The sequence below is a fragment of the Zootoca vivipara genome, chromosome 13 (assembly GCF_965207765.1).
Source record: "Zootoca vivipara chromosome 13, rZooViv2.hap1.1, whole genome shotgun sequence".
Classification (NCBI taxonomy): Eukaryota; Metazoa; Chordata; class Lepidosauria; order Squamata; family Lacertidae; genus Zootoca; species Zootoca vivipara.
In genome coordinates this window covers 43587029-43611252 of record NC_142596.1, presented here as the reverse complement: position 1 = coordinate 43611252, position 24224 = coordinate 43587029, and the positions used below count along the sequence as shown (strand labels likewise).

General features: G+C 42.1%; 1 protein-coding gene across 1 annotated transcript in view; it reads left to right on the top strand.

Moving 5' to 3' along the window:
- CYTH3 (cytohesin 3) overlaps positions 1-24224 on the top strand; it is a 72342-nt gene that overhangs the window by 46770 nt on the left and 1348 nt on the right. Inside the window, exons 6-12 of the mRNA XM_035130955.3 lie at positions 9046-9126; positions 10250-10362; positions 10855-11003; positions 12324-12435; positions 21374-21450; positions 21541-21612; positions 22348-22502. Coding sequence (XP_034986846.2) covers positions 9046-9126; positions 10250-10362; positions 10855-11003; positions 12324-12435; positions 21374-21450; positions 21541-21612; positions 22348-22502 — 759 coding nt within the window. The remainder of the gene's footprint in view (positions 1-9045; positions 9127-10249; positions 10363-10854; positions 11004-12323; positions 12436-21373; positions 21451-21540; positions 21613-22347; positions 22503-24224) is intronic.

Sequence of the window (24224 nt, the reverse complement as noted above, 5' to 3'; positions counted from 1 at the left end):
GCTGTACCACTTGTGAATGGCATGTGTGACGACCCTGGTCCCACTCTGCCTTACTATCACTGCGACACAGGAATCCAGAGGGAAAAACACCCACCCTCTTCCTCCTGCCGCCTCAAAAATAAACCCCTTTTACTAATGGGTTTCTAAGTAAGGAGAGCCTTCCAGCCTGCGTGACCTGGTACCTTAAGGAACTCTAGGCTGTCCCCCAGGAATAACCTCTTGCCTCCAGTAAAGGGTCTCCCTCAGTTGGATTCCCTCACTGTAGAAGTTTGCCCTCTGCACTCTGGCAACTTCTTGGCACCTCAGGTTACCCTTCTAAGCCTCCTCCGTGTAACTTCAGGACACAAACCACCACCTCCCTGCCTGAGGTGAGTTTTGCCCTCTCTTGAGTCACCACGGCTGTGAGTCCTGGTACCTCGCTGGAAAAATACAGACGGACCTCTTGTTGGCAAAAACAAAGATGAAGTTTTATTGTGTTAAAAACATAAGTGATTCTTTAACATGTCATTTATTAATTAGCTTTGTTCCAGTTGTACAAAATAAACTCAGTCAAACATTTAACTTTAAGTTTTCCTAGCCTCTTAACTGTCTTCATACAAGCCACCACATAACATCACACCACACCTTCCTCCCTCTCCCTCCTAACTCACCAAACCGACACTCCCTCCTTTCAAACCGGGCACAGTCCCGCCCCCATCAGAGTTCTATGCCAGTCAGGCTGGAGGTGGGTTAACTCTTTGCCAGCCGGGCAGAAATAAACATTTTAAAAGTGCTTCAATTTGTCACATATCTCCCCCACCACAAAGACATTGCGTCGGCTTGCTCTTAACTAACTAGAGCAATGCCAAAGCAATGGGCTTGGGGTTAAAAATACTTCAATGCATTCTATAACATTCATATTACAAAGTCAACTAAATTAACATCTCATAAACTTGTACACAGATAAACCATGTTTGGCATGTGTCAGATTATAACGCCTAAGCACAAATGTTCTGCTAGGGTTATCACCGTTTCATATAATAATTTGCACCATCCTATACCTCTCAAAAATACCTGGATAAGGCGTCCGCTATGATGTTTTCCTTCCCACTTATGTGCTTACCCTGTGTCTATTACATGAGTTGCTAGGCTGGTCCTCCCTGGGATGTTTGAGAAGATCTGGGCAAACTGAGCAAGGACTAATTTTAACTGCTCCTTTTGCTCTGGGGTCAGACTTTCATCGAATGACACCTCTGCTAGAGTTGTGCCCTTACTCAGCTCTCCCCACCCAGTTAAATGAATCCCTTGGGTCACCTTCCCCTTTACTTGTAACACCAACTTATTTCTGTCAAAATAAGGCTTAAGTAAATTTACATGAAAGTTTTTACATCGGTTCCCTTCCCCATCTAACTCTACCAAATAGTTCACCGCAGATATCCTCTCGACCACTTTGAAGGGACCGTCCCACGACATCTCCAACTTCTTTCGACGTCTTGTTCTTAACACGAGCACACTGTCACCAGGCTGGAAAGTTCTGTCTCTTTCGTGTGCATCATACCACTGCTTCTGTCGACGCTGTGCCTGTTGCAAGTTGTGAGCAGCTTGCTCCCGTAGCTCTTGAAGGTCGCTCTGCAGCTCCTGTAGATACGTCACAACATCAGGGCTGTCGATCTGCTCCTCCCCCGACCACGCTGCTTTCATCAAGTCTAGGGGTCCTCGTGGCTGTCGTCCAAATAGGAGTTCAAAAGGACTGAACCCTGTGCTCTCCTGCGGCACTTCGCGATAACCAAATAGGAAGTGTTGCAGCCTCTCATCCCAGTCGTTAGGATGATTGATGGAATAGGTTTTTAGCATCCGGCTCAGGGTCGAATTAAATTTCTCCGTCAAGCCATTCGACTGTGGATGATAAGCCGTAGTTTTAACATGCTTAATCCCACAAAGAGTTAAAAGCTCTTCCATGGTCTTGGACGTGAAGGATGTCCCTAAATCTGTTATAATTTCTTTGGGGAATCCCAGCCTTAAGAACACCGACATGAGGGCTTTTGCTACAGTCTTGGAATCAATGTCCTTTAGAGGTATTGCTTCTGGATAGCGCGTAGCATAATCCACGAGGCATAAAATAAACTTATTCCCCCTTTTTGTAACTCTGGAGATAGGCCCGAGGATGTCCACTCCTACTCTGGAAAAGGGCTCAGTAATTACGGGAATAGACTGTAACAAGCCTCGCGTTTTGTCCGCTCTTTTGCCTGCTTTTTGGCAGATCACACAGGACTTGCAATACTCTTTGATGTCTTTGCCCATCCCAGGCCAGTAAAATCTTGCTTGGATTCTATCACTAGTCTTTCTAATGCCTAGATGCGCTGCTGAGGGTGCGTCGTGTGCCATTTGTAGCACTTGCAACCGGTAAGCTCTTGGCAACACTAACTGTTTCTTCCTTTCCCAAACAGCAGCAGTTTTCCTCCTCCTAGAAATTCTATACAGTCTTCCCTCAATGGTGGTAAATAAGCAGGGGTTCTCCACAGTTACTTCTGCATTAGGACTTTGTGCTTTACCCCACAGCTCTTTTATAGTTTCATCCTCTTTTTGATCACTCAAGAATTGGGCACCGTGCTCCTGGACCACTGGCACGCTAATCAGCCCTTCATCCTCACCAGGCTCTATGGGTGACTCTATAACTGCAGGAGGATTACTCTCAGTGACTTGAGACTGTGACCTAGTTATCACTTGAATACGGTGCTTCTGACTAGCTAGGTCATTCCCTATTAAAAAGGGTACCTCCAATTCATTTAGGATTCCTACTCTCCATTTGCCACAAAATCCTTTGTAGGTAATATCAACTTCAGCTAATGGTACTTCAAAATGTGGGCCCCATATGCCTTTTAAACTATAGGACTGACCCTTGAGGTACTGCTCCTTTGGAACAAATTGGGATTTAACAAGTGAGACTTCTGCTCCTGTGTCCCTCAAACCTAAAAAAGACTGACCATTTAATTCAATTGGTTCCATGTAATCTTGGTTGCACTCCTGCTCAGCCCTCCAGACCTGTAAGACCTTAGAAGTAGTCTCAGCTGAACTGTCTGCTTTCTCTGAGCCTTCTGTCTGAGGCGAGCTATTTTCCTGTGACTGCATTACCAGTTTTACTTGTTTAGCTGCAGTAGGTGTAGTTTGCGACTTAACCAGCAGGGGGCACCTGGCACGTACATGTCCCTCACGATTACAGAAAAAACAAGTGATTTTCTTAGACCCTGTCTTGTCAGAAACTGATTCCCTGACAGGAAAATTTTCTTGCCTGTCTTTATTTTCTCTGTTTCTCCATGGATTACCCTTCTGTGAGTGTTTTGGGAATGCTATTTCATTGAAATCTCCTTGTAGTTCGTCTAAGACCTCAGCAACCTGTGCGACATGTTTTCAGTTTTTTATCCCTCAAGAACCAACGTAAATTGCTAGGGATTTGCTTAAAAAATTGTTCTAAACAAATTAATTGTTTTAACTCATCAAAGTCCTTCACTCCACTCCCTTGAATCCATCTGTCAAGTAATTTATCTAAGCGGCTAGCTAGTTGGGCATAAGTCTCTTTATGTTCCTTTTTTGCCTCACGAAAAGCCTTTCTGCTTTGTTCAGCCGTGAGTCCACATCGAACCCTGACCCTTTGCTTAAATACTTGGTAACTTGACAGCTCTTCTTCCCTCAGGTCAGCATAAATTTCACTTAGTATCCCACAAATTTGAGGTCTTAAATAAAGCATCCAGTTCTCCTCAGGTATTTGAAATTCCACACAAACGCGTTCGAAGGTAAATAGAAACGATTCGACATTATCGTCTTTTCCAAATTTGGGGAACCTTTTTAAATTAATTGCGGTACTATCATTGTTAACTGGGCTACTAGTTAATTCTGATCGCAAACGTATCTCTTCAAGCTTCATTCTGTCCTGTTCTAATTGAACCCTTAACCTCTCGGACTGCATTCTCTCCTCAGCTTCAATTCTAGCTTTTTCTCTCTCACTTTCAATTCTAGCTTTCTCACTTTCAGATGCTATCTTTTCCCTCTCAGCTTCAATTCGGGCCATCTCAATTCGTAGTTTCATCAGTTCTACCTCAGAACCTGGGCTTCCCTCAGCCCCTTCCGTTCTTTCATCTCCTTTTGCCTCTCTGGGTTTTCTTACGTGAGTCATTTTCCTCACAGGAAAATCCTGACAGACTCAAACCAAACTAAGCGCGTGAGCTTTGAATTTCGATCACGACGCTGCCACCAAAAATGTGATGACCCTGGTCCCACTCTGCCTTACTATCACTGCAACACAGGAATCCAGAGGGAAAAACACCCACCCTCTTCCTCCTGCCGCCTCAAAAATAAACCCCTTTTACTAATGGGTTTCTAAGTAAGGAGAGCCTTCCAGCCTGCGTGACCTGGTACCTTAAGGAACTCTAGGCTGTCCCCCAGGAATAACCTCTTGCCTCCAGTAAAGGGTCTCCCTCAGTTGGATTCCCTCACTGTAGAAGTTTGCCCTCTGCACTCTGGCAACTTCTTGGCACCTCAGGTTACCCTTCTAAGCCTCCTCCGTGTAACTTCAGGACACAAACCACCACCTCCCTGCCTGAGGTGAGTTTTGCCCTCTCTTGAGTCACCACGGCTGTGAGTCCTGGTACCTCGCTGGAAAAATACAGACGGACCTCTTGTTGGCAAAAACAAAGATGAAGTTTTATTGTGTTAAAAACATAAGTGATTCTTTAACATGTCATTTATTAATTAGCTTTGTTCCAGTTGTACAAAACAAACTCAGTCAAACATTTAACTTTAAGTTTTCCTAGCCTCTTAACTGTCTTCATACAAGCCACCACATAACATCACACCACACCTTCCTCCCTCTCCCTCCTAACTCACCAAACCGACACTCCCTCCTTTCAAACCGGGCACAGTCCCGCCCCCATCAGAGTTCTATGCCAGTCAGGCTGGAGGTGGGTTAACTCTTTGCCAGCCGGGCAGAAATAAACATTTTAAAAGTGCTTCAATTTGTCACAGCATGTCAGCTCAGGGGAGATAAGTTTTAGCCAAGTGCATATTATCTTTAGAAAGTTATTTAGTGTCTGAGAATTTTCCAAACACTTTCTCGACATTTCTTCCGATAGTAAAATGGCTATACGTATACTAAAAATATATTTAAAAGACATCCTCACGTGCCCATCTGTCTTTGGGGAGTATCAGCTTGCAGTGCAGAAATGTACAATGTATGCAATAATTTGAATGTTTGAGATGGTAAGTTCAAACTGGGAAGTTTTATAGCTTTAGGGTTCTGGACAGGCAAAACTTTTTCCCCCCTTTCATCTATCCTCCCAAAATCATGTGGTCATTATTTATTTCTATTTTACAGATGGATGACAACTGTGTTGTCACTATTTCTGTTTTATACATGAACTGAGCCTTAGGGAGAGTTTCATGTCAAAAGCCACCCAAAGAGCCCATGGCTAAGCTACAATTGGTCTTCACACCCGCATCTAAATTTCAGTTCCAGAGCACTGTTCTTTATTGGTGGGTCAGGACCCACAAAAGGGTGATACCAGGACCTAATATGGGTTACCCTAGTGGTACCACCACTACTTTCTTAAAAAAAGATCATTAAACAAAAAAAGAAAGAAAGTCTGAAATCTTGTGAGTGTCTTTACATGTGTGTGCTTGAAAGGTGGAATAGAAATACTGTGGTAGTACTGGTTGTAGTAGTGTGCAGAGGCAAAGTTCTTGCACTCAGCTGAAAATACTGCTTTCCCCCCCCTCTGAACTAGTCTTAAACCTTCTACATTTTCCATTTGCTTCTTATAATGAACCAGGTTTGCATGCAGGATAACAAATAGTTTTGAATAATTTTTTATGTAACTGACAGATGGAAAATCGGAAGTCCTTTTTTATTCTTCTCTCTTCTCTTTTCTCTCTGTCTTTTCTTCTATTAAGTTCCTTCTTTTTATCTTCTTTCTTCTCTTTTCTTTTGTTTTCCTTTGATATCCTCTGCTCTGGGCCGTTATTGGGGTCCAAGGATTACACACACATGGGTGGAGGGATGAAAGGACCCTGAGTGAGAAGGCAGGGACTTCCCAGAGTGAAAGACTGGGAGAAGAAAGGAAAGCTCTCAGGCAAGAGCTGGGAAGGCCCACCACTTTGTGTGAGACAGGGCTTAATGGCCACCACTTTGAGAGAGGTGTTTTCTTTTCTCTTTCTCTTTCTCTGTTTTTGTTTTTTTGTTTTAGAATAGTTTCTTTTATCTTACTGTATCATGAAAAAAAGCTTTAATAGGAGCTTATTAAAAAAAGGATAACAAATAGTGCCCAGTTGCCATAGATGGCAAGGCATTGCATGCAGGCACTAGCTGGTCCACCCATTAGCAAGGTGAGGTGGTTGTCTCAGGTGGCAGATCCAGCCTCCTCTGCCACCTCTTTCCTTCTCCTCCTCCATGCCCAGCCACCCCATTTGCTGATCAGAAGGTCGGCGGTTCGAATCCCTGTGACGGGGTGAGCTCCCGTTGCTCGGTCCCAGCTCCTGCCAACCTAGCAGTTCGAAAGCACATCAAAATGCAAGTAGATAAATAGGAACCGCTACAGCGGGAAGGTAAACGGCGTTTCCATGTGCTGCTCTGGTTTGCCAGAAGCGGCTTTGTCATGCTGGCCACATGACCTGGAAGCTGTACGCTGGCTCCCTCGGCCAATAATGCGAGATGAGCGCGCAACCCCAGAGTCGGTCACGACTGGACCTAATGGTCAGGGGTCCCTTTTACTTTCTTTATACCATTCCCATTGAGGATAAAAACATTCCTTTTGATGCGTTGATCTACTAATTTCCACTTGGCAAGAGCTTCTATTGTATTTATAACAGCAACAACTTGCTCACATCCTATTTAATGAGTGGAGTTTTCAACATATTAATTAAAATACTTGAAAAGGTTTGTTATGTACACTTAAGGAGGCGATTCAGGCACCTGTTTGCTTTCGAAACCTGCCTACCTGTTGTTGAGTTAGAAGCTGATCTGCAACATTTTCATTTAATGATGTGATTCAAACACACCCTAAGGATTACAGGGCATATGCATCTAATGGTATTGAAATTCAAAATGGTGCTAAGTCAAAGAATAACTACAGTACCTTAGTTGTACAGTGGTACCTCTGGTTAAGAACTTAATTCGTTCCGGAGGTCCGTTCTTAACCTGAAACTGTTCTTAATCTGAGGTACCACTTTAGATAATGGGGCCTCCCGCTGCTGCCGCGCGATTTCTGTTCTCATCCTGAAGTAAAGTTCTTAACCCGAGGTACTACTTCTGGGTTAGCGGAGTCTGTAACCTGAAGCATTTGTAACCCAAAGCATTTGTAACCCGAGGTACCACTGTGTTACCATTTTTCTCTTTTTTAAAAAAAGAGTAAAATATGCATAGTTCACAATTCATGCCCTTATTTGAGTTTACATTTTGTACAGTGTACAGGAGAATAAAATTTAAGTTGCTTATTAAAATATTAAATTGACCGATGCTCTTCTGCTGCACAGCTTTAATAGTTCATAATGGCACTGGATTTTATTAGTCCTGAGATTTCCAGGTTTGACTTAAAGGGGGGAAAGTTTCTAGGCCTCATGAGTAATGCTAAGTTTGAAAATGTAATGGCAAACTGAAGCCCAAGCTCATTCTTTCTTCCTAACTTCTGGGAATTCTGGGAAGCCTGTAATTCTGGGAATTGCATGTTTGTTCCAATGCCTTTGAGATGGGAAACTGCATGTACAAACAAGTTGCTTGTATAGCTTTTTACTCCCACTACAGGCGACTGAGAACAAACATGGCTCATATTCGGTTCAACTTGACTGCCAGTTCAGATACAGAGGGCTCTTGGGTCTTGCAGGTGACTACTTGCAAATTGAACTTATTTGCACCCTGTTTGAAAGCAAGCCAGAAGAAGTTGAGTTCTGCGCTGGCTGGATACTTGATGCATTTAGTGCTGTTGTTAAATACGTATCCTGAAGTTTTCAGCAAAAAATCCTTCTCTCAGGGCAGCTAACAGCATGGTTATTTGTTAAGGAGGACATTGTGTTGGACTACCTCGAATTGGATGTTGTCTGGCCTATGCTAAGCATGGATGTCCTTGTTGAGTGAGTGGTCACTCCACAACTTGAGCCCTGCTTCAGGTATCATATTCTGGACCTCTGAAGCATTGTGTACATGGGGTTATTTTGCAGTATAATCTGAGGAACAATGTTGGTATATGACACACCAGTGCCATGCCTCTTAACTGGGTCAGCTTGGTGTGCATCCAGTATTTCACTGTGGTTGGGGAACTGGATATGGGAATAGTGTTGGGCCTCAATCAGGATTCAAGTTCTAGGCAATGGGGTCCTGAGACCAGGATTTGGGTGTCAGTCAGCCCTCATGGGCTAGAAGTGAGTGTGGTCTGAAACAGGCAGAGGTCAGGTAGCAGTGAAAGGATCAAAGGGAGCAGGAATGTAGGCAGCCATTCCTACCATTTAAGGCAGCTGAATTTGGGGGCAACAAATAGTTAGGTTATTTAATTTATTATTGTGAGATTTTCTGCCGTAGGTGCAAAAATAATTCAACTGGCCATGCAGCCTGGTTGTGGAGGGGAGGATTTGCTGCTCCACTTTAGGCAGCAAAGTGTCTTGGGTCAGCAGAGAGTCTCACTGTGAAGGAGATGAGTGCTGTAGGCTTAAGGAGCAAGCTCGGAGGCTGGGGCTTTATAGGACCTGGGACAGGTGGGTGCAGCAAAACCTACAAGGCAGCACCAGAGTTTAGTCCTGCAGTGGACACTTGAGTGCTGGTGCCATAAGAGATAAGTCACTGGAACCTGAGTTCTGGGAAGCCCCAGTTCAAGTCACACATCTATGCACACCAACGCCAGCTAGGTAGCAGAGGCTAAACAAGAAAAGGGACAAAGGACCATTGGGACACCTGTTCCTGATGAAGCCAGATTCCCTTTGGTCATGTGAGCGGCCAAACCTTGTGGATAGGCAGGCTGGGGGGAAAAGAAGTCAGAATATTAAAATGAATTGCCACTGCCATTTTACTCTGTATGTTTTCTTTCACAGGGATGACTTTAATATTAAAGTACTTCAGGCTTTTGTTGAACTCCATGAGTTTGCTGATCTCAATCTTGTACAAGCCTTAAGGTGAGCACACTAAAAAAAAAACCCTCTCTTACAACTTTTTCCTAAATATATTTGCAATTTTTAAGCAGAGGCCACAAAAATAACGGAATCTGCCCCCTCCCATGCCTCAATTTGGTAAGCAAAACAAGTAACTGTGTGTGTGTCACTGAAATGTAAGGTTACAAATATGTAGCTAAAGAAAATAAGAATCCCAGGCCGTGTTGGTAAGTCACAGCAAATAGTGTTAGAGACTACCGTGACCTTTTATGGTTTGAACCTTCACCACTGATAACACAAAGTCATTTTCTAAACATTGGGGATTGTTTACTCTTACCCAAAACAGTAAATAACTCCTCTTGTAAGTTTGGCATGATGTTAAATGAAGGATATAAATTTTGTTGCCTAAATAATTCAATGTTACCATCAAATAATTTGTTTCATGGTGGATTTCAATAATGTATTTTCAAGGATCAAAGGGGTGTTATAAGCAGAGCAGCATTGCTGGCAATGGTGTTAATGAACTCTGTCAGAACTCACCCAGGTGGAGATGAGTGATTACTCTAGTTGCCTTTGGACTTAATGTTAACCCATAGCATTACAGGAATGGTTGTGCAGTGAGGAAATTGCAAACTGTACTTTTGTGTTGTAGCCAAATCCTAAACCATGGTTAATCTTAACTGTAGTTTACTAATGCAAGCCAGTTTAGTTTAGTAAGTCCTAGTTAGTACTAACTGTGGTTTGTTTGATTCAGATGTTATGAGTCATGACAAGATATGATTAGTCTAAAACAGAAGTGAAAGGTCCCAAAATTGTCCATGTGGCCACACCGGACAAGAGGGAAGGGAGGAACACATACCACGATCCTGGGTTGGGTTTAATATTAAGCCAGGAAGCATGGTTTTCTCCCACCATGCACAAGTGGAGAGCCCTCTTGGGCACAGACGTGGTAAACTATCAGCTGTGGCTCATTATGACACATGACTGGGGCATCTGATTAACGTAAACTGCTAGGCTACCAATTTTATGTTTGGAAAAATACTTGAAATCAGTGCTGATCTACAGAGACATAGTGTTTGATAGTGTTGTAGCAAGAGATACTGTAGTGGGTGATATCTGACATGCAAGTTAATGTATATCTTTGCAGGCAGTTCCTGTGGAGTTTCAGGCTTCCGGGAGAGGCTCAAAAAATAGATCGTATGATGGAAGCTTTTGCTTCACGTTATTGCCTTTGTAACCCTGGAGTCTTTCAGTCTACAGGTTAGTGGTGATGGTTTTCTTATCCTGATTGTGTTTATTGTGTCAGTAATATTGGGTAAAAATTGGATGACAAGAAGTAAGCTAGAAACCTGACTGGAGAGAGCACAAAAGTCCAGGCTCATTCCTGTAGCTCAGTGTCTCCACTGAGACCCAAGTGGGAGAGGTGAACTGTTCATCTCTTGTAGTCTAGCCTGCTTTGGAATGTTGTTTAATGGTAATTAAGTTACAGGAAATTGAGACTAATTTGTGAGTGGTTCAGGCATGCTCTTTTCTAAAAGCAATAAATCTTAATACGTTCACTTTAGCTATCTCTTTTCTGGCATACATAAGAACTTTGGGTGGGTTCAAAACTCAGGTTGCAAAGTGTGACTTATCACCATTGGGGTTTTGGGAAAAGAGAAGGGGCTTCTCATGCCCTTGCATTCTTATTAATAACTAGTCATGGGCTGGTTTTACAAAGAGTAATCATTCTATTTTGATGTTGCATTTCAGATACATGCTATGTGCTATCTTTTGCAATCATTATGTTAAACACTAGTCTACACAACCACAATGTAAGAGACAAACCAACAGTGGAACGGTTTATATCTATGAATCGAGGTATTAACGAGGGTGGGGACCTCCCCGAGGAACTGCTGCGGGTAAGCTGCTTTTACAATGGCAAGTGTGCCGAATTTCTGCTTTTGATGTGCGGCCAAGAAACAAGTGCATCAATTTTGGCACTGATCTCTTTGGGAACCATCACAGTAGGATTTATTATCATGTAACATTGGATCTCTGGAGAAAGAATTCTCTCAGTAATGCTAGGTTGAGAATAGCTGACTTGCCCCCAAGGACAGTAATCAGTCTTTAGGGACTGTGCTGGGAATTGAACCGGGGTTTCCCCAGTCTCTAGGTCCACCACTCCAGCCACTACTTTACACTTGCTTTTGTTCAGTTGTGTCTATACTTTATGCAGCATTTTGAACTAACTCTCTTGTGTGAGCAAGGGACCATAAGCTGTGATGATCCTCCACATATCTACATAACTGACATTGGTACATAAGAAGCTGAGTCAGACCTCTAGTCCATCTAGCTCAGAACTGCCTGTGCTCTGTGCAAGTGGCTCTCCAGAGTTTCTGGCAGTCCTAAACTGGAAATGCCAGGTATTAAATCTGGGGCCTTTTTGCTCTACCATGGAACCTTCCCTGGATAGGAGATCCATCTTTGAAGACGAACAAGTGCTTCCAACACAAATGGTTAACTGTTCGTTCATCTATCATGATTGTTATGTAGAAACAAAATAAAAAAATTCCATGAAAGGTCATATCAATAACAAACTTAGTTGGTCTCTAATGTGCTACTGGAAGGAATTTTTTTATTTTGTTTCTACTACGGCAGACCAACACAGCTACCTACCTGTAACTAGAACTATGGTTGTGATGTGTTGACCAAGCTGGCCTCTGCTTCTTCCTTCACATCCTTCACCATAGTACCTCTATGTCCTGCTGAATATGGAAAGATGTTTATGATTTTTAAATATATATATAACAAGTGTGTATCTTGCAGGCAGATGCTTCTTCCTGCAGATTTCCAAAGCAGAACTACTATTTTCCAAGGAAAAATCTCATTTGCCTTATTGCTTTCTGTGAAGTGGATGATTCTCAAAGTGAGAGATTCATGCAAACCCATTTGTACTGAACACCCATTCAGGTGTTTCCTGGTGTGTTTTGAATGGTTGAACATGTTTGCAGATTATTTAATTTTCAGTGCTTCCATTTTTACCTTTTTTGTGACCGACTGTTGAACAATTAACATAACTAGCACAATACATGCTTACCTTGCCCATGAAAAGTGAAAAATTATTTGCAAATATGACCGTGCAAATAGTTTCTCCGAAAATAATTGATTTTAGTTTCTCTTTGAGGCACCTTGCAGCCCTGACCTTGGTGTTAAACTTTTCCTCTCCTGTTTTCTTCCAGAATTTATATGAAAGCATTAAAAATGAGCCCTTTAAAATCCCAGAAGATGATGGGAATGATTTAACTCATACGTTTTTTAACCCAGACCGAGAAGGTTGGCTGCTGAAATTAGGTCAGTAAATGGATAATTTCCCTGATACTTTATTTTGTGGATTAGCATGTGCTGCTTTTGTTACACCCCCCCCCCAATTATGTTGAAAATTTAATGCAATGGAATTGGTATTAGTTTCTGCTCAAATATTGCCAACCACTTTACATAATTCTTTTGTCTTATTACTACTTTATTATCCTCCTACTTCACAATTTTGAGTGAAGTTTGATTTCCAGCTTCTTGGGGTTGAAAACCTCAGCCGAAACTGAGTCCCGGCTCTTTCTTTTGTAGAGGTAGCAGAATCTGAGAGATTACAGGGTGGTGGTTGTTGTTGTTGTTTTTTGGTTTGTTTTTTAAAAAAAACTTTAAACCTTTTCCAATAATGCTGTTGTGTTTATTCACAATTAGGTTTTCTGTGCGCACACACAAAAGAACACACCTCTCTCTTCCAAAGGTTATTCTTGTATGTCTTTAGTCCCCCACGCCCCACCAAACCCCAGTACTTGTTTATTTCTGTTGGTTTGATTTTTGGCTATGGTTTTTTAAATGAGTGGTTTAAATGTGCCTTCTTGTTTTCCTTATGGCCTATGACCTATCACCTTTCTGTTCTGTGACTGGCTGTCTCTGCTTATTCTGCATTAGGAGGTACGTAACTGATGGCTTTCTATCCCCTCTCTCTTGTTCTGTTGCTCATTCTCTCTTTGATTTTACCCTCCCCACCTTCCTCCTTGTCTTCCTTGTTGCTCAGTTTCCATTATTACAGCATTTGTGGGATTATCATGCTTGTCTTTTAATACCACTAACTTTAGTCTGGCGAAGCCAATGGGATTCTGCTCATGCACAAGAGCACAAATGTTAGCTGCTTACTCATGTTTGAAATGCTCAACACTTAGCAGTTGACGACCTCGATATTCAGTACCAGTTCTGTGCAGCTTGATCCATATGGGATTGGTGAGCAAAGTGCCCCCACTTTATTCATGTGTGTATAAACAAACATACCCTATCTGTTTTCCCTACGAAGTTTGTTGTAACTTTCCCCTCTACCCTTGATGCCTCTGTGACAGGCTTGGGCAGTTACAGAAAGCTACTGAAACCCTAAAAATAATCATGTGAAAACATTAAGTGTCATGGACTTACCACAAGACGCCAAATTAGAGATTTTGGATTAGTAAGTGGAAATGTTTGTGGCTGCTTGTTCAGACACAGAGATGTCTACATGAATGAGAAAAGCAGTGTCGGTTCGGAAGAGAAGCTCTAGAATCATTTTGCAGGAAATAAATCTGAGAGGAAGGATTATTTAGACAGTATCACACACAACCCTCATGTGCTTCAGAAATGGAATTGTTCTTGTAAGGAAACAGTATGTTAAGATGTTTGCCCCCCCCTTTTGAATAAGTATTTCCATCTGAACTGTATAGCGTAGTACGTCCGGGAGCCTATTTGTTCTGTGCACATTTTTATGTGTATGTTAAAGAGTTTATGTGAACAAAGCTGGAGACCTCCTAAGTCAGTGGGAACCTGAAACTTTTGGCAGCTGTTTGGTGTTTCAGGGCCAAAGTGTGCAGAGACCATTCAGGCTCCTTTGAAATGTGAGGTAGCTTAGTTACAAACTTGGTCTTAATGAGACAGTCTCACCAAAGATCAGGCTTTGTTTGGTCACCAGTGAATTTAGACCTCGCTTCTGCCTTGTTTGTTTTAAAATGCTGATATAAAGGCCTAATCCCAATCGGGTTCAGAGGCAGCTTTGGGTTGTTGTTGAAAATAAGGTGCATGGAGACCCCTTTGACACTTTTTCCATAAAGACTGGCCAAAAGTCTGATGTTTGTATTCTCCTAGTGTAAAGTTTCCTTGTAATCAGGGGGGCCAACTTGAATAAATTTTTGGGAGGGGTGGGTAAGCCCTGCCCTGCATAATTGATCACAAGATGCAGTGCACACACACCCTTTGAATGGCAGTGCCCATCCACTTTTGGAGGGCCCAGTCCCCAGCTGTTATAGGCCCTGGTCAAAGAATACACCATGCTAATTTTAAGAAGTTTAGCATATAATCGCTTTATAATTGTTTAATCCCTCTTCTTCTTCTTCTTCTTCTTCTTCTTCTTCTTCTTCTTCTTCTTCTTCTTCTTCTTCTTCTTCTTCTTCTTCTTCTTCTTCTTCTTCTTCTTCTTCTTCTTCTTCTTCCTTTATATAGATCAACCGCCTTCTATAAAGCATGACAGTGATAGTATTGGAATGTGTGTGTGTGTGTGTGTGTGTGTGTGTGTGTGTGTGTGTGTGTGTGTGTTTGGAAGGAGACTGCAGACTTGGAAAAGCTAACCAAAGATTTTTCTAGCAGCATCAGACTCTAGTTTATTTTGGGTTAGTTTGCAGGCATTGCATAAGGATTAATTGTGGGCCAAATGAGGGGGCGGTGGATGTAATAAAAGCCCTACTTCTGCCCTTTCTAGTAGACATTCCAGCTGGACAAAGATCTCACAGGCGACAGATCCTGGGATGCAATTCTTCTGTACCAGAATTGTTTTTTTCTTCTAATAACACTGTCTGCTGGCAATAGCTCAGCTAAACTGTCTAATACTAAAGCATTTGTTGTACTTAGCTGAGATCTGGCTTTAATTTTTTCCTCTTGTGCTCAAGAGGTAAATATGTTAGTTTCTTGGGTTTATTTTTGCCCTCTCTGAGGCTTTGACTGAAGATGAACTATTTTGCAGTGAGAATTAGAATGTGGAAGGGTGGGGCATCATCTGCCTTCTTTCTACTGTGCCAATTTCCGCACAAACTGGTGCCTTCCAGATGTTTTGGACTTGGCTTTCCTGGACCTGATGGAGGGCACTAGGTTGACGATGGTTGTGATGTGTCAGTAATGATTCCCAAAGCCTTTTATTTTTCTTGTAAGGGAATGAGTCAACTACTGTACTTGTCCAAATGGATGTCCTTTTTACCAGCAAGTTTTTTTAACCAACATTTTGTGGAAAGGTCCTCTGTGCAGAATATGCTTTTACACAGACATGGTAGATGTTAAATCCTACCTCATTTACCATCTTTTTTCATCATAACTCTTGGTGAAGCTTTTAGGTCTCCTTGATACAAGATACCTTTTTTTAATTGAACACCTACAAATGAAGGACATTATTCATTTTTTCCTGTGCTCTAAAGTTTCACTTAGCTGCTTTTGTTGATTTCCTTATAATGTGACTTCTCCAATCTGCAAGGTGTGTGTGTTTGTGTGTGTGATGTTTTATGCTTCTTGTTGACTCTTCTTTCCCTTTCCATTATTAACTGACCTAATGCTATGAATGGGGTACAACTACTACATATGATTTCCAGATGACCTGTCACTTGGTTTGCTTTAAATGTTTGCCTCTAGAATTATCCACTAATTTTATAGCATGCTTGCTCTGTTTGTGGAGGGAAGACAGATTGCTTTGGGAGATGCTCCTTCTTTTCAGCTGTCAGAGTGAGGATGATAGGAAGGGAGAGCAACACCTTACGCCAGAATAGTCCCTGAAAAGCAGGACTTCTCTTGGGCTCCAGTTTAACTTCTTAGGTCTGCTCTGTTCTGTACATGAACACACAAAATTTGGCTTCATTTTGTCTTTTACCTGTTTCATCTCCTCCCCTATTATTTTTTATTAATGGCTGTAGAGTGAGTAATGCTCAGGTTTCCTTCTTCTGAAAAAGAAGTCTGGACTCTCTATGTAGAGAGACATTAGAGAGAGAAACAGAGAGATTTATCTAAGTAGAGTATTATGAATATTGAAACAGACTGGCTAAGGTGTCGGGCATGGATCAATTGGAGTAGACTGGGCTTACAACTTGAGTGAATGCAAAGTTCTTCTCCAGTGTTTTGGTTTTTGTGTATTGGCTGATTCAGCCCTGCCATCCATTGACTTGACTGTTCTTGGATTCCATTGACTTGACTGTTCTCTGATTCCAAACAGAGATAAACATTTGTGAATGTTGGCTTTTTCCTGTTTGTTAGCTGCATGCCACCACCTCTTGGCCCTAGTTCAAGTTAGTAGCCTTTGCCATTAATTTTGAAGAGGAGTTTGAACAAACTTACCGAGTTAAGATGCAAGGATCAAGATGTGGTTTAACTTGTAGAGGCTCTTGAGTCAACATGCAGCGCACCACCAACTTGACTTCATCAAGTTCTGCATCTTAGCCTTCCTCTGTTTCTGCTCCTTGACCACACCCAACAGAAAAAATGTTGTTGTTTTGACTTGTTAGAACTATGAAACATAGGCTTGCATGTGGTAGGAAACTAGAAATACACATGAATGGAATGTAAAAGCAGCACTGGGCTATGTCTGTGAGCCCTGAGTGGCTGGGGAAACCCAGCCAGATGGGTGGGGTATAAATAATAAAATTATTATTATTATTGCTTTTTCTTTTAAAGTCGTATTAGACATAATATAACCTCTAACTTTAAGAGTTTACATTGCAGAGCAGTTTGAGAAAACTATCCAGGATATCCAGCATGTTCCTGTAATTGTTCTGCATTTAAAGATATTGTTTGTTTATTTTTACAATGTATTGTGCCAACAACAAGCTCAGAGAGACAAAGCCTTGTTGACCAAGGAAGAGCTGCAGAGGCTTTTATAGCTGTGCCCAGGATTGAGCAGCATGAGTCACTTAAAATGATTAATCCTTGGGTGAACTACCGGTATACTGTTTAATGAGAGCCTGATGTTCACTGTGTTCAGTAATAAGATCAGCTGTGCTGAGAGTGAAGGCTAATGGGATTAAATAACGGGTAAATGGATGAGGCACAGGTGGTGATGCAACTCCTAAAATCTCTTAACTGCAGAGATATGAAACCTTCAGAGTGAGAACATCCAAATCCATATCTGCATATGATTTCTTGTCTGAGGTTTGTTGATATTTAGAACACAAAAGTACCAATATTCTGGACCTTGTTATAACACATTTCTGATTTTCTCTCTCTTTATATTTGTATCACCTGTTGACCACAAAATAGGGGTGCCAAAATGTGAATGGGGTGTGTGTGTCAGTCTCCCCAGCCTCCCTCTCCGTATTTGTGTGCTGAGTGGTGTTTCTGTGATAATTGGTTAGTGATAAAACAGATTTGAGTTTGCAGTCTTATTATCAGTGAACTAATCTCTAATTAGAAGCATACAGTATAATCTTATGAATTTACTCCTAATTCTATAGATTTACTGTAACTGATTAGGTTAGTTTATTTGTGCCTAGTCTCCCGACCCTCATGAAACAAAAGTTTAACAGTATGAAAGTAATGAAAACAACATCAATAGAAGTTAACTTTGAGTCAAACAAACTACAACAGAAATATAAAATGCTAAATTTCCCTGCCCATTACATGTCCCCCTTTTAAAAGGAAAAATAATTTACTTCCTTCAGATTAAGTAACTTGTGTAAATATCTTGTGAATCCAAGAATGGATCAGTCTCTCTTCCTTTCATGGCACCATCCAGTGAGCAACTTGTGCTTTTGGAAAGGGGGGCACAAGATGAATAATAAATCTATCAGACAATGCCACCTTCTCTCGCTCTTTCTCTCTTTGATGTGTGTGTTCTTAAGTGCACAAAGTACAGTGACATTATGAGCAAGGAACAGTGGCTACTTGTGGTAGGGGGGAAATGCATATCCCACCTCCACCCTCAAGCTGACTGTCAGCCCACCAAAATCCAGTTGGTTTGGGGTTTAATTAGTGGTGAGGAAAAGACACTCTGCAAAGATTCATTTTGTTCTTTGGTATTTGAGTGCAAAACTGTTGTTAGTCCAAGCAAGGTACTTTCATAGGGTCTGATCGCTTGCCATTAAGAATAAAAGTGCATATTGACTTACTGACTATAAAGCCCACTTTTCACATTTTAGACAACCCAAATTTTATACATTTGTATTACCCACATATAACCCTCAAAAATATAAAAATGTTCACAGTTTAAATATCACAGACACACTGGCTAAGTTGTAAGGTAGTGATTCGAAATAAAACCAGCAATACTGTGATATAGACAATTGTTGGCATGCTTTGATTCAGGTTTTGTACAAGCAGGTTTCCCCTGCCTTCAGTGAGAGCCTAGAGACTGTATCCATCAAACAGATATATAGTTTGCAGTTTTGTAGTGTATCCTGTTTTAAAATAGTCAAGCACAAGAAGAAAATTGGTGGCTGCGTATGTGAACTGGACTAGCCTGATAAAGCAAGTTCAACTGCTCCTTTGATTATCTGAGCAAACTTGTTTTGAGGCTGTGACAATGTTGTGATTTTGTGTCAGCTTCTGACTGACGATGAGCTTCCGGAGAAGAGCTCCACTACTTTTAACATATGCTAGAAAGGGAAGTTGGGGTCTTGGTGGTTCACCACTTCATGCTGAGTAAGATATATTTTGCAGTTTGAGGATGTCTTGTGTTCCTTTTCAAAGACATGGCTAAATTATTGCACGTTACATGTGTGTGTATGAAGACAAATGGAAAAGGTGGTGATCTCTGATCAACGCCCATTCAAGGTGACTTTTGCATATTAAGCAAGAACTGCCCTTGCTTATTGGGGTGTGTGTGTGCGCGCAGCCTGATCCTACATGAAAGTACTTTGGTCACTAGGTCTTACCACCAAGTAATGTTGTATAGCCTGTTTGCTGTAAGAGACTAACAGTAGAATCGTAGGCATGTTTCCAAGATTGGGGGGGCGGTGCTTGCGATGTCATTATGCACAACGTCACAACATCAGAAGGAGGCCGAGCACAGGGCAGTGTAGTTCAATGGCTGGCTTCTCCTGAGTGCAAGAGAGGAAGCTGTGCTGCACTCGACTCGCCACTCAGCCTCCTCCTGCAATGTCATTCATGTGTTGCATGTATGATGTCACACAAGCGCAACATGCGTCGTCAGGAGGCGGCTGATCAGGGAACACAACACAGTGCGGCCTCCTCTCTCATGCTCAGGAGGAGCCAACCATTGAACCGTGCCACGCTTTGGCCTCCTCTGCCCCCTCAACATCAAGGAGGCTCGGCTTCCTACCTGCAAATATTGAGGTGGCCGGAAACCCCTCTGCCCCTAGCATAGCTGCCAAGTTTTCCCTTTTCTTGCGAGGAAGCCTATTCAGCATAAAAGAAAATCCCTTTAAAAAAGGGATAACTTGGCAGCTATGGCCCCTAGGAGTTGGCGTACCTGCAAAAAAAGTCCTACTGTGTTCGGTGAGGCATCTTCAGAGACAAGCATGTGTAGGGTTGTAGCTTTGTTGTAGCATCAGGCTGTAATATATTGTAGTAAAAATACTGAGCTCCTTTTGAATAAAAATAAATAAATTTGATAAATAAATAAATTTTAAGGGGTGTTTTTTAAAGTTGTCTATTGAGTGTATCGCTTTGAGCATTTTGTGAAGCAGATTATACATTCTGAACAGGAACACATAAATAAAATTTTTGAGCCACTTCAAATGTTTGGGCATACAGTGATTCATCATATGGAGTTTAAAGTAATTACTCTTTCATATATCTTCATAAGCTGATCTGAATGGGAAGAGTTCCTCTGTTTCTTAAAGAGGAATATGAAAAATTGTCTCTTATTCCTCTTCCCTGTCCCTCCATCCTTGCACAGGTGCCTGGATCACAGATATTATCATTCACATGGCCATCAGGTATACTCACAGAACAACATATGTCTCTGCCAGGCTGAATGTCTGAGCTGGCACCATTTGCTGAAGCAGAAACTGTTCTGTTTGAAGATCATATCCCTGAGAGGTGATAGGATAGCCATCTTCAAGTATATTCACATGGAAGATGGAGCAAGCTTTTTTTCTGCTACTCTAGAGAGTAGGATCTGGACCTATGGATTCAAATTACAAGAAAGGGGATTGTGACTAAGTATTAGGAAGAACTTTTTGACATAAGAGCTGTTTGATCATGGAATGGACTACCTTGGAAGTGGGTGGACTCTCCTTTCATTGGAGGTTTTTAAACAGAGGTTGGATGACTTATCTGTTAGGGATTCTTGAGCTGTGATTCCTGCACTGTAAGGGATTGAACTAGATGGCCCTTGGGGTCCCTTCCAGCTCTTCAGTTCTATGATTCTATTATCTGTTCTGTTCTGCTGATTCTATAATAATAATAATAATAATAATTTATTATTTATACCCCGCCCATCTGGCCGGGTTCCCCCAGCCACTCTGGGCGGCTTCAAAAAAAACAGAAATTCTAAAATACAGAAATCCATCAAACATTAAAAGCTTCCCTAAACAGGGCTGCCTTGAGATGCCTTCTAAAGGTCTGGTAATTGTTCTCTTTGACCTCTAGTGGGAGGGCATTCCACAGGGTGGGTGCCACTACCGAGAAGGCCCTCTGCCTGGTTCCCTGTAACTTGGCTTCTCGTAATGAGGGAACCGCCAGAAGGCCCTCGGAGCTGGACCTCAGTGTCCGGGCAGAACGATGGGGGTGGAGACGCTCCTTCAGGTATACTGGACCGAGGCCGTTTAGGGCTTTAAAGGTCAACACCAACACTTTGAATTGTGCTCGGAAACGTACTGGGAGCCAATGTAGGTCTTTTAGGACCGGTGTTATGTGATCTCGGCGGCCGCTCCCAGTCACCAGTCTAGCTGCCGCATTCTGGATTAGTTGTAGTTTCCGGGTCACCTTCAAAGGTAGCCCCACGTAGAGCTACGTTGAGAATGAATTAGAAATGTAGAGAATGTGTACTTGCCCCATTTTGATTGGGGGAGGAGGGGAAAAGGGACAAGAGTTTCCATTTCAGATGCAGTGGGGAAGCTGGCATTCCAACACCATCACCTTGTAATATCAAAAGGATATTCCCAATAACCCCTTACATTCATTCAACCTTGACTCATATGTTTGCTTTCATCGAAGTCTGACTTTTGACAAGCCTAACCATTTAATGAAGTAACAAGTTAACCCAATTCCTGTTTGTCTGCCGCACAGAAACTTGGCATGATTTGGTGTAACTTGAAGGTGCTTTATGTCTTGACAGGTGGAAGAGTGAAAACATGGAAAAGGAGATGGTTTATACTGACAGATAATTGCCTATATTATTTTGAATACACAACAGTGAGTATGCTGGGTTGCAATCATAATGTTACTTCTTCCAAGCGCAAGCTCGGGGCTGTTTACTGAGCACTGTCTTTCCTGGACTTGTAGGACAAAGAACCCAGAGGAATTATCCCTTTGGAAAATCTCAGCATAAGAGAAGTTGAGGATCCGAGAAAACCGGTAAGGCCTTCTCCTTCTTCCTGAGATACCATTCTGTCAGGAACCTCTGCTTTGTAAACACAGGAAAAATCCAGATGAGCTGCATAAGAGCACAGCTTTGATCTTAATCAGCTCCTGTTCATTTAAATAGTGATAGTACTGGAGGCATCCTTGGTGGAATGCTTCTCTAATATGATGTCCTCTTAAATGAAGCTCATTATTTTGCACTATAATCCAACCTTATAGCAAATTTATAATTCTGTGCAACTCTCCTTTTCTGTTTAAAGATTTGGAAGAACACTAAATTAGAGAGAGAGAATTGCACGTATGCTGTAAGAAGCCCTTGACCAGAACAGGATGGATAGGACAAGAGAAATGACATAAAGATAACAAAAAAACCAGGGTTGGTCTAATATAAATAAAGCATAGACTATTTGCTGGGGGGAAAGCCTTATTTGGTGTCTCAGTAAAGTGAAGAAACCATATCCCCAGATTAGTAACAGCAACAAAAAATCCCTAGGCTAGTCTGATTCTTGCTTACTCTTAATTAGTGTTACTTTTCCCATGTTTGGGGTGTGCCAAACTTCCAGACACTGCTTTTAACACCCATTTTGCAGTTTGTTTTCAAGCTCAGTTTCAAAGACAGGGGCTGATCTTACATCTTTTTCAGTTCATTATATATTCATTATATATCATTTCCCAGGAAGCTTTTAACCTTACTGCAAGACTACCCCATATGTGTTTCTGTTTCCCTAGAATTGCTTTGAGTTGTATAATCCCAGCCATAAAGGACAAGTCATTAAAGCTTGTAAGACGGAAGCAGATGGCAGGGTGGTAGAAGGCAACCATGTGGTTTACAGGATATCTGCCCCCACCCCTGAAGAAAAAGAAGAATGGATCAAGTCAATCAAGTGAGTTCTCTCTCTAATACAGAAGTGCAACTTTCACCTAAAGCAGTGGTCCCCAATTAGCTAAGTACTGTGGACTGCCTCTTTTTCAAAAGCCAAGCCGTGGAGCCCCTACTATTGCAAACGTTGATATCTTTGGGGTAGTCACATGAATAGTGCCACTGTACCCTCCAAGATGTCCCAGAGCATCTGTGTGAAAGCATGATGCCCCCAGAAGGCATGTTTTTTGGTACCGTGATCCTGTGTGAGATGTGTGTCCGGCTTCAATCTTGTGCGTTTTTGGGGCGCCACAATCTTGCACAAGAGCACGGCCCTCCAAAACGGGATGTCTTGGGACAGTTGATTGGTATGTGCCATGGACCCCCTGGTTGGATTAGTCCCGCAGACCACCAGTTGGGAACCACTGATCTAAATAATTGATTTGTCTGGCTTAAAGTTTCCCTGTAGTGGCTGGATGGCACACTGCCAGCTCCCAAATTCCAGTTTTCCTTGTGTTTCATTAATCTGCCCCAATGGTCTCTCTGTCTCTCTGTCTGTCTCTCTGTCTCTCTGTCTCTCTCTCTCTCTCTCTCTGTGTGTGTGTGTGTCTTCTTGGTCTTGTACATGTGTAGGAAGTCTGTAGCCATTGAACAGGAGCTTTTTTCCTCCTCCATAATAAAGAAAAAGGGGGCAGCGAAATTAAAAGATGGCAAATTGGGGGAGGGCCATGGTACAGCAGTAGAACATTTGCCTTGCATACAGAAGGCCCCAGGATCAGCCCCTGGTATCTTCAGATGGGGTTGGGAGAGAGCCCTGCCTGAAACCCTGTACTGCTGCTGCCAGTCAGTGTAGACCAGGCACCCCCAACCTTTGGCCCCCCAGATGTTTTGGACTACAATTCCCACCATCCCTTACCACTGGTCCTGTTAGCTAGGGATCATGGGAGTTGTAGGCCAAAACATCTGCAGGGCCGCAGGTTGGGGGTGCCTGGTGTAGACAATACTGAGCAAGATGGACTAATGATCTGACTCAGTCTAAAGCAGCTCCCTTTGCTCAGATTCAGACTAATTTCAAAATTACTTATGTCTTTTAAACTGTTGGTTGTTTTACTGAGTTTTACTGAGTTATTGAATTAGCCAACCCTGCTACAAACAGAACAAACACAGGTGGAATAAATAAACAGGAAAATGTAGGGAAGGATGGGGTGGTAGTAAAGTAAAAAAAGGTTAAGAGCATAAAATATATCTCCGTCTTTTAAAAACAGCAACTCACATTTTAACAAGGAACAGGTGGGGTGTTTGTCAGGTGGGACTTCTTTTTGTTAATCAGTGAGTCAAGTCTTGAAAGCCCGTACTAATTTTCTCAGCCTCTTTTCTCTTTTGCAAGGAACTGTAATGTTCTCAAAATGGGATTCCTCAGCTTAGAGATGTCTTTTTATATTAAGCAGAATAAAAATAAAATAAAATATGATTTAGCTTAGCCTCTGAAACAGCAATGGCTTGTGTTTGACTGGAAAACCAGAATAAGAGACCATTGCTTTACATAGTTTTGTGGATGATGGTTTGTGCTCACTTTGATTTGGTGAAAGGCCTAATTTGATAGAACCTAGTTACAGCTGTTTCTGGCGGCTGCTGCACCATAGATATGGCGAGCAGATAGAACGTGTCTATAGTTAGCACAAACCATGATGTCTAAAACGAATCTCTTTGGAAATTTGTCAGTGTGGCTAGCAAATGTAAAAACTAA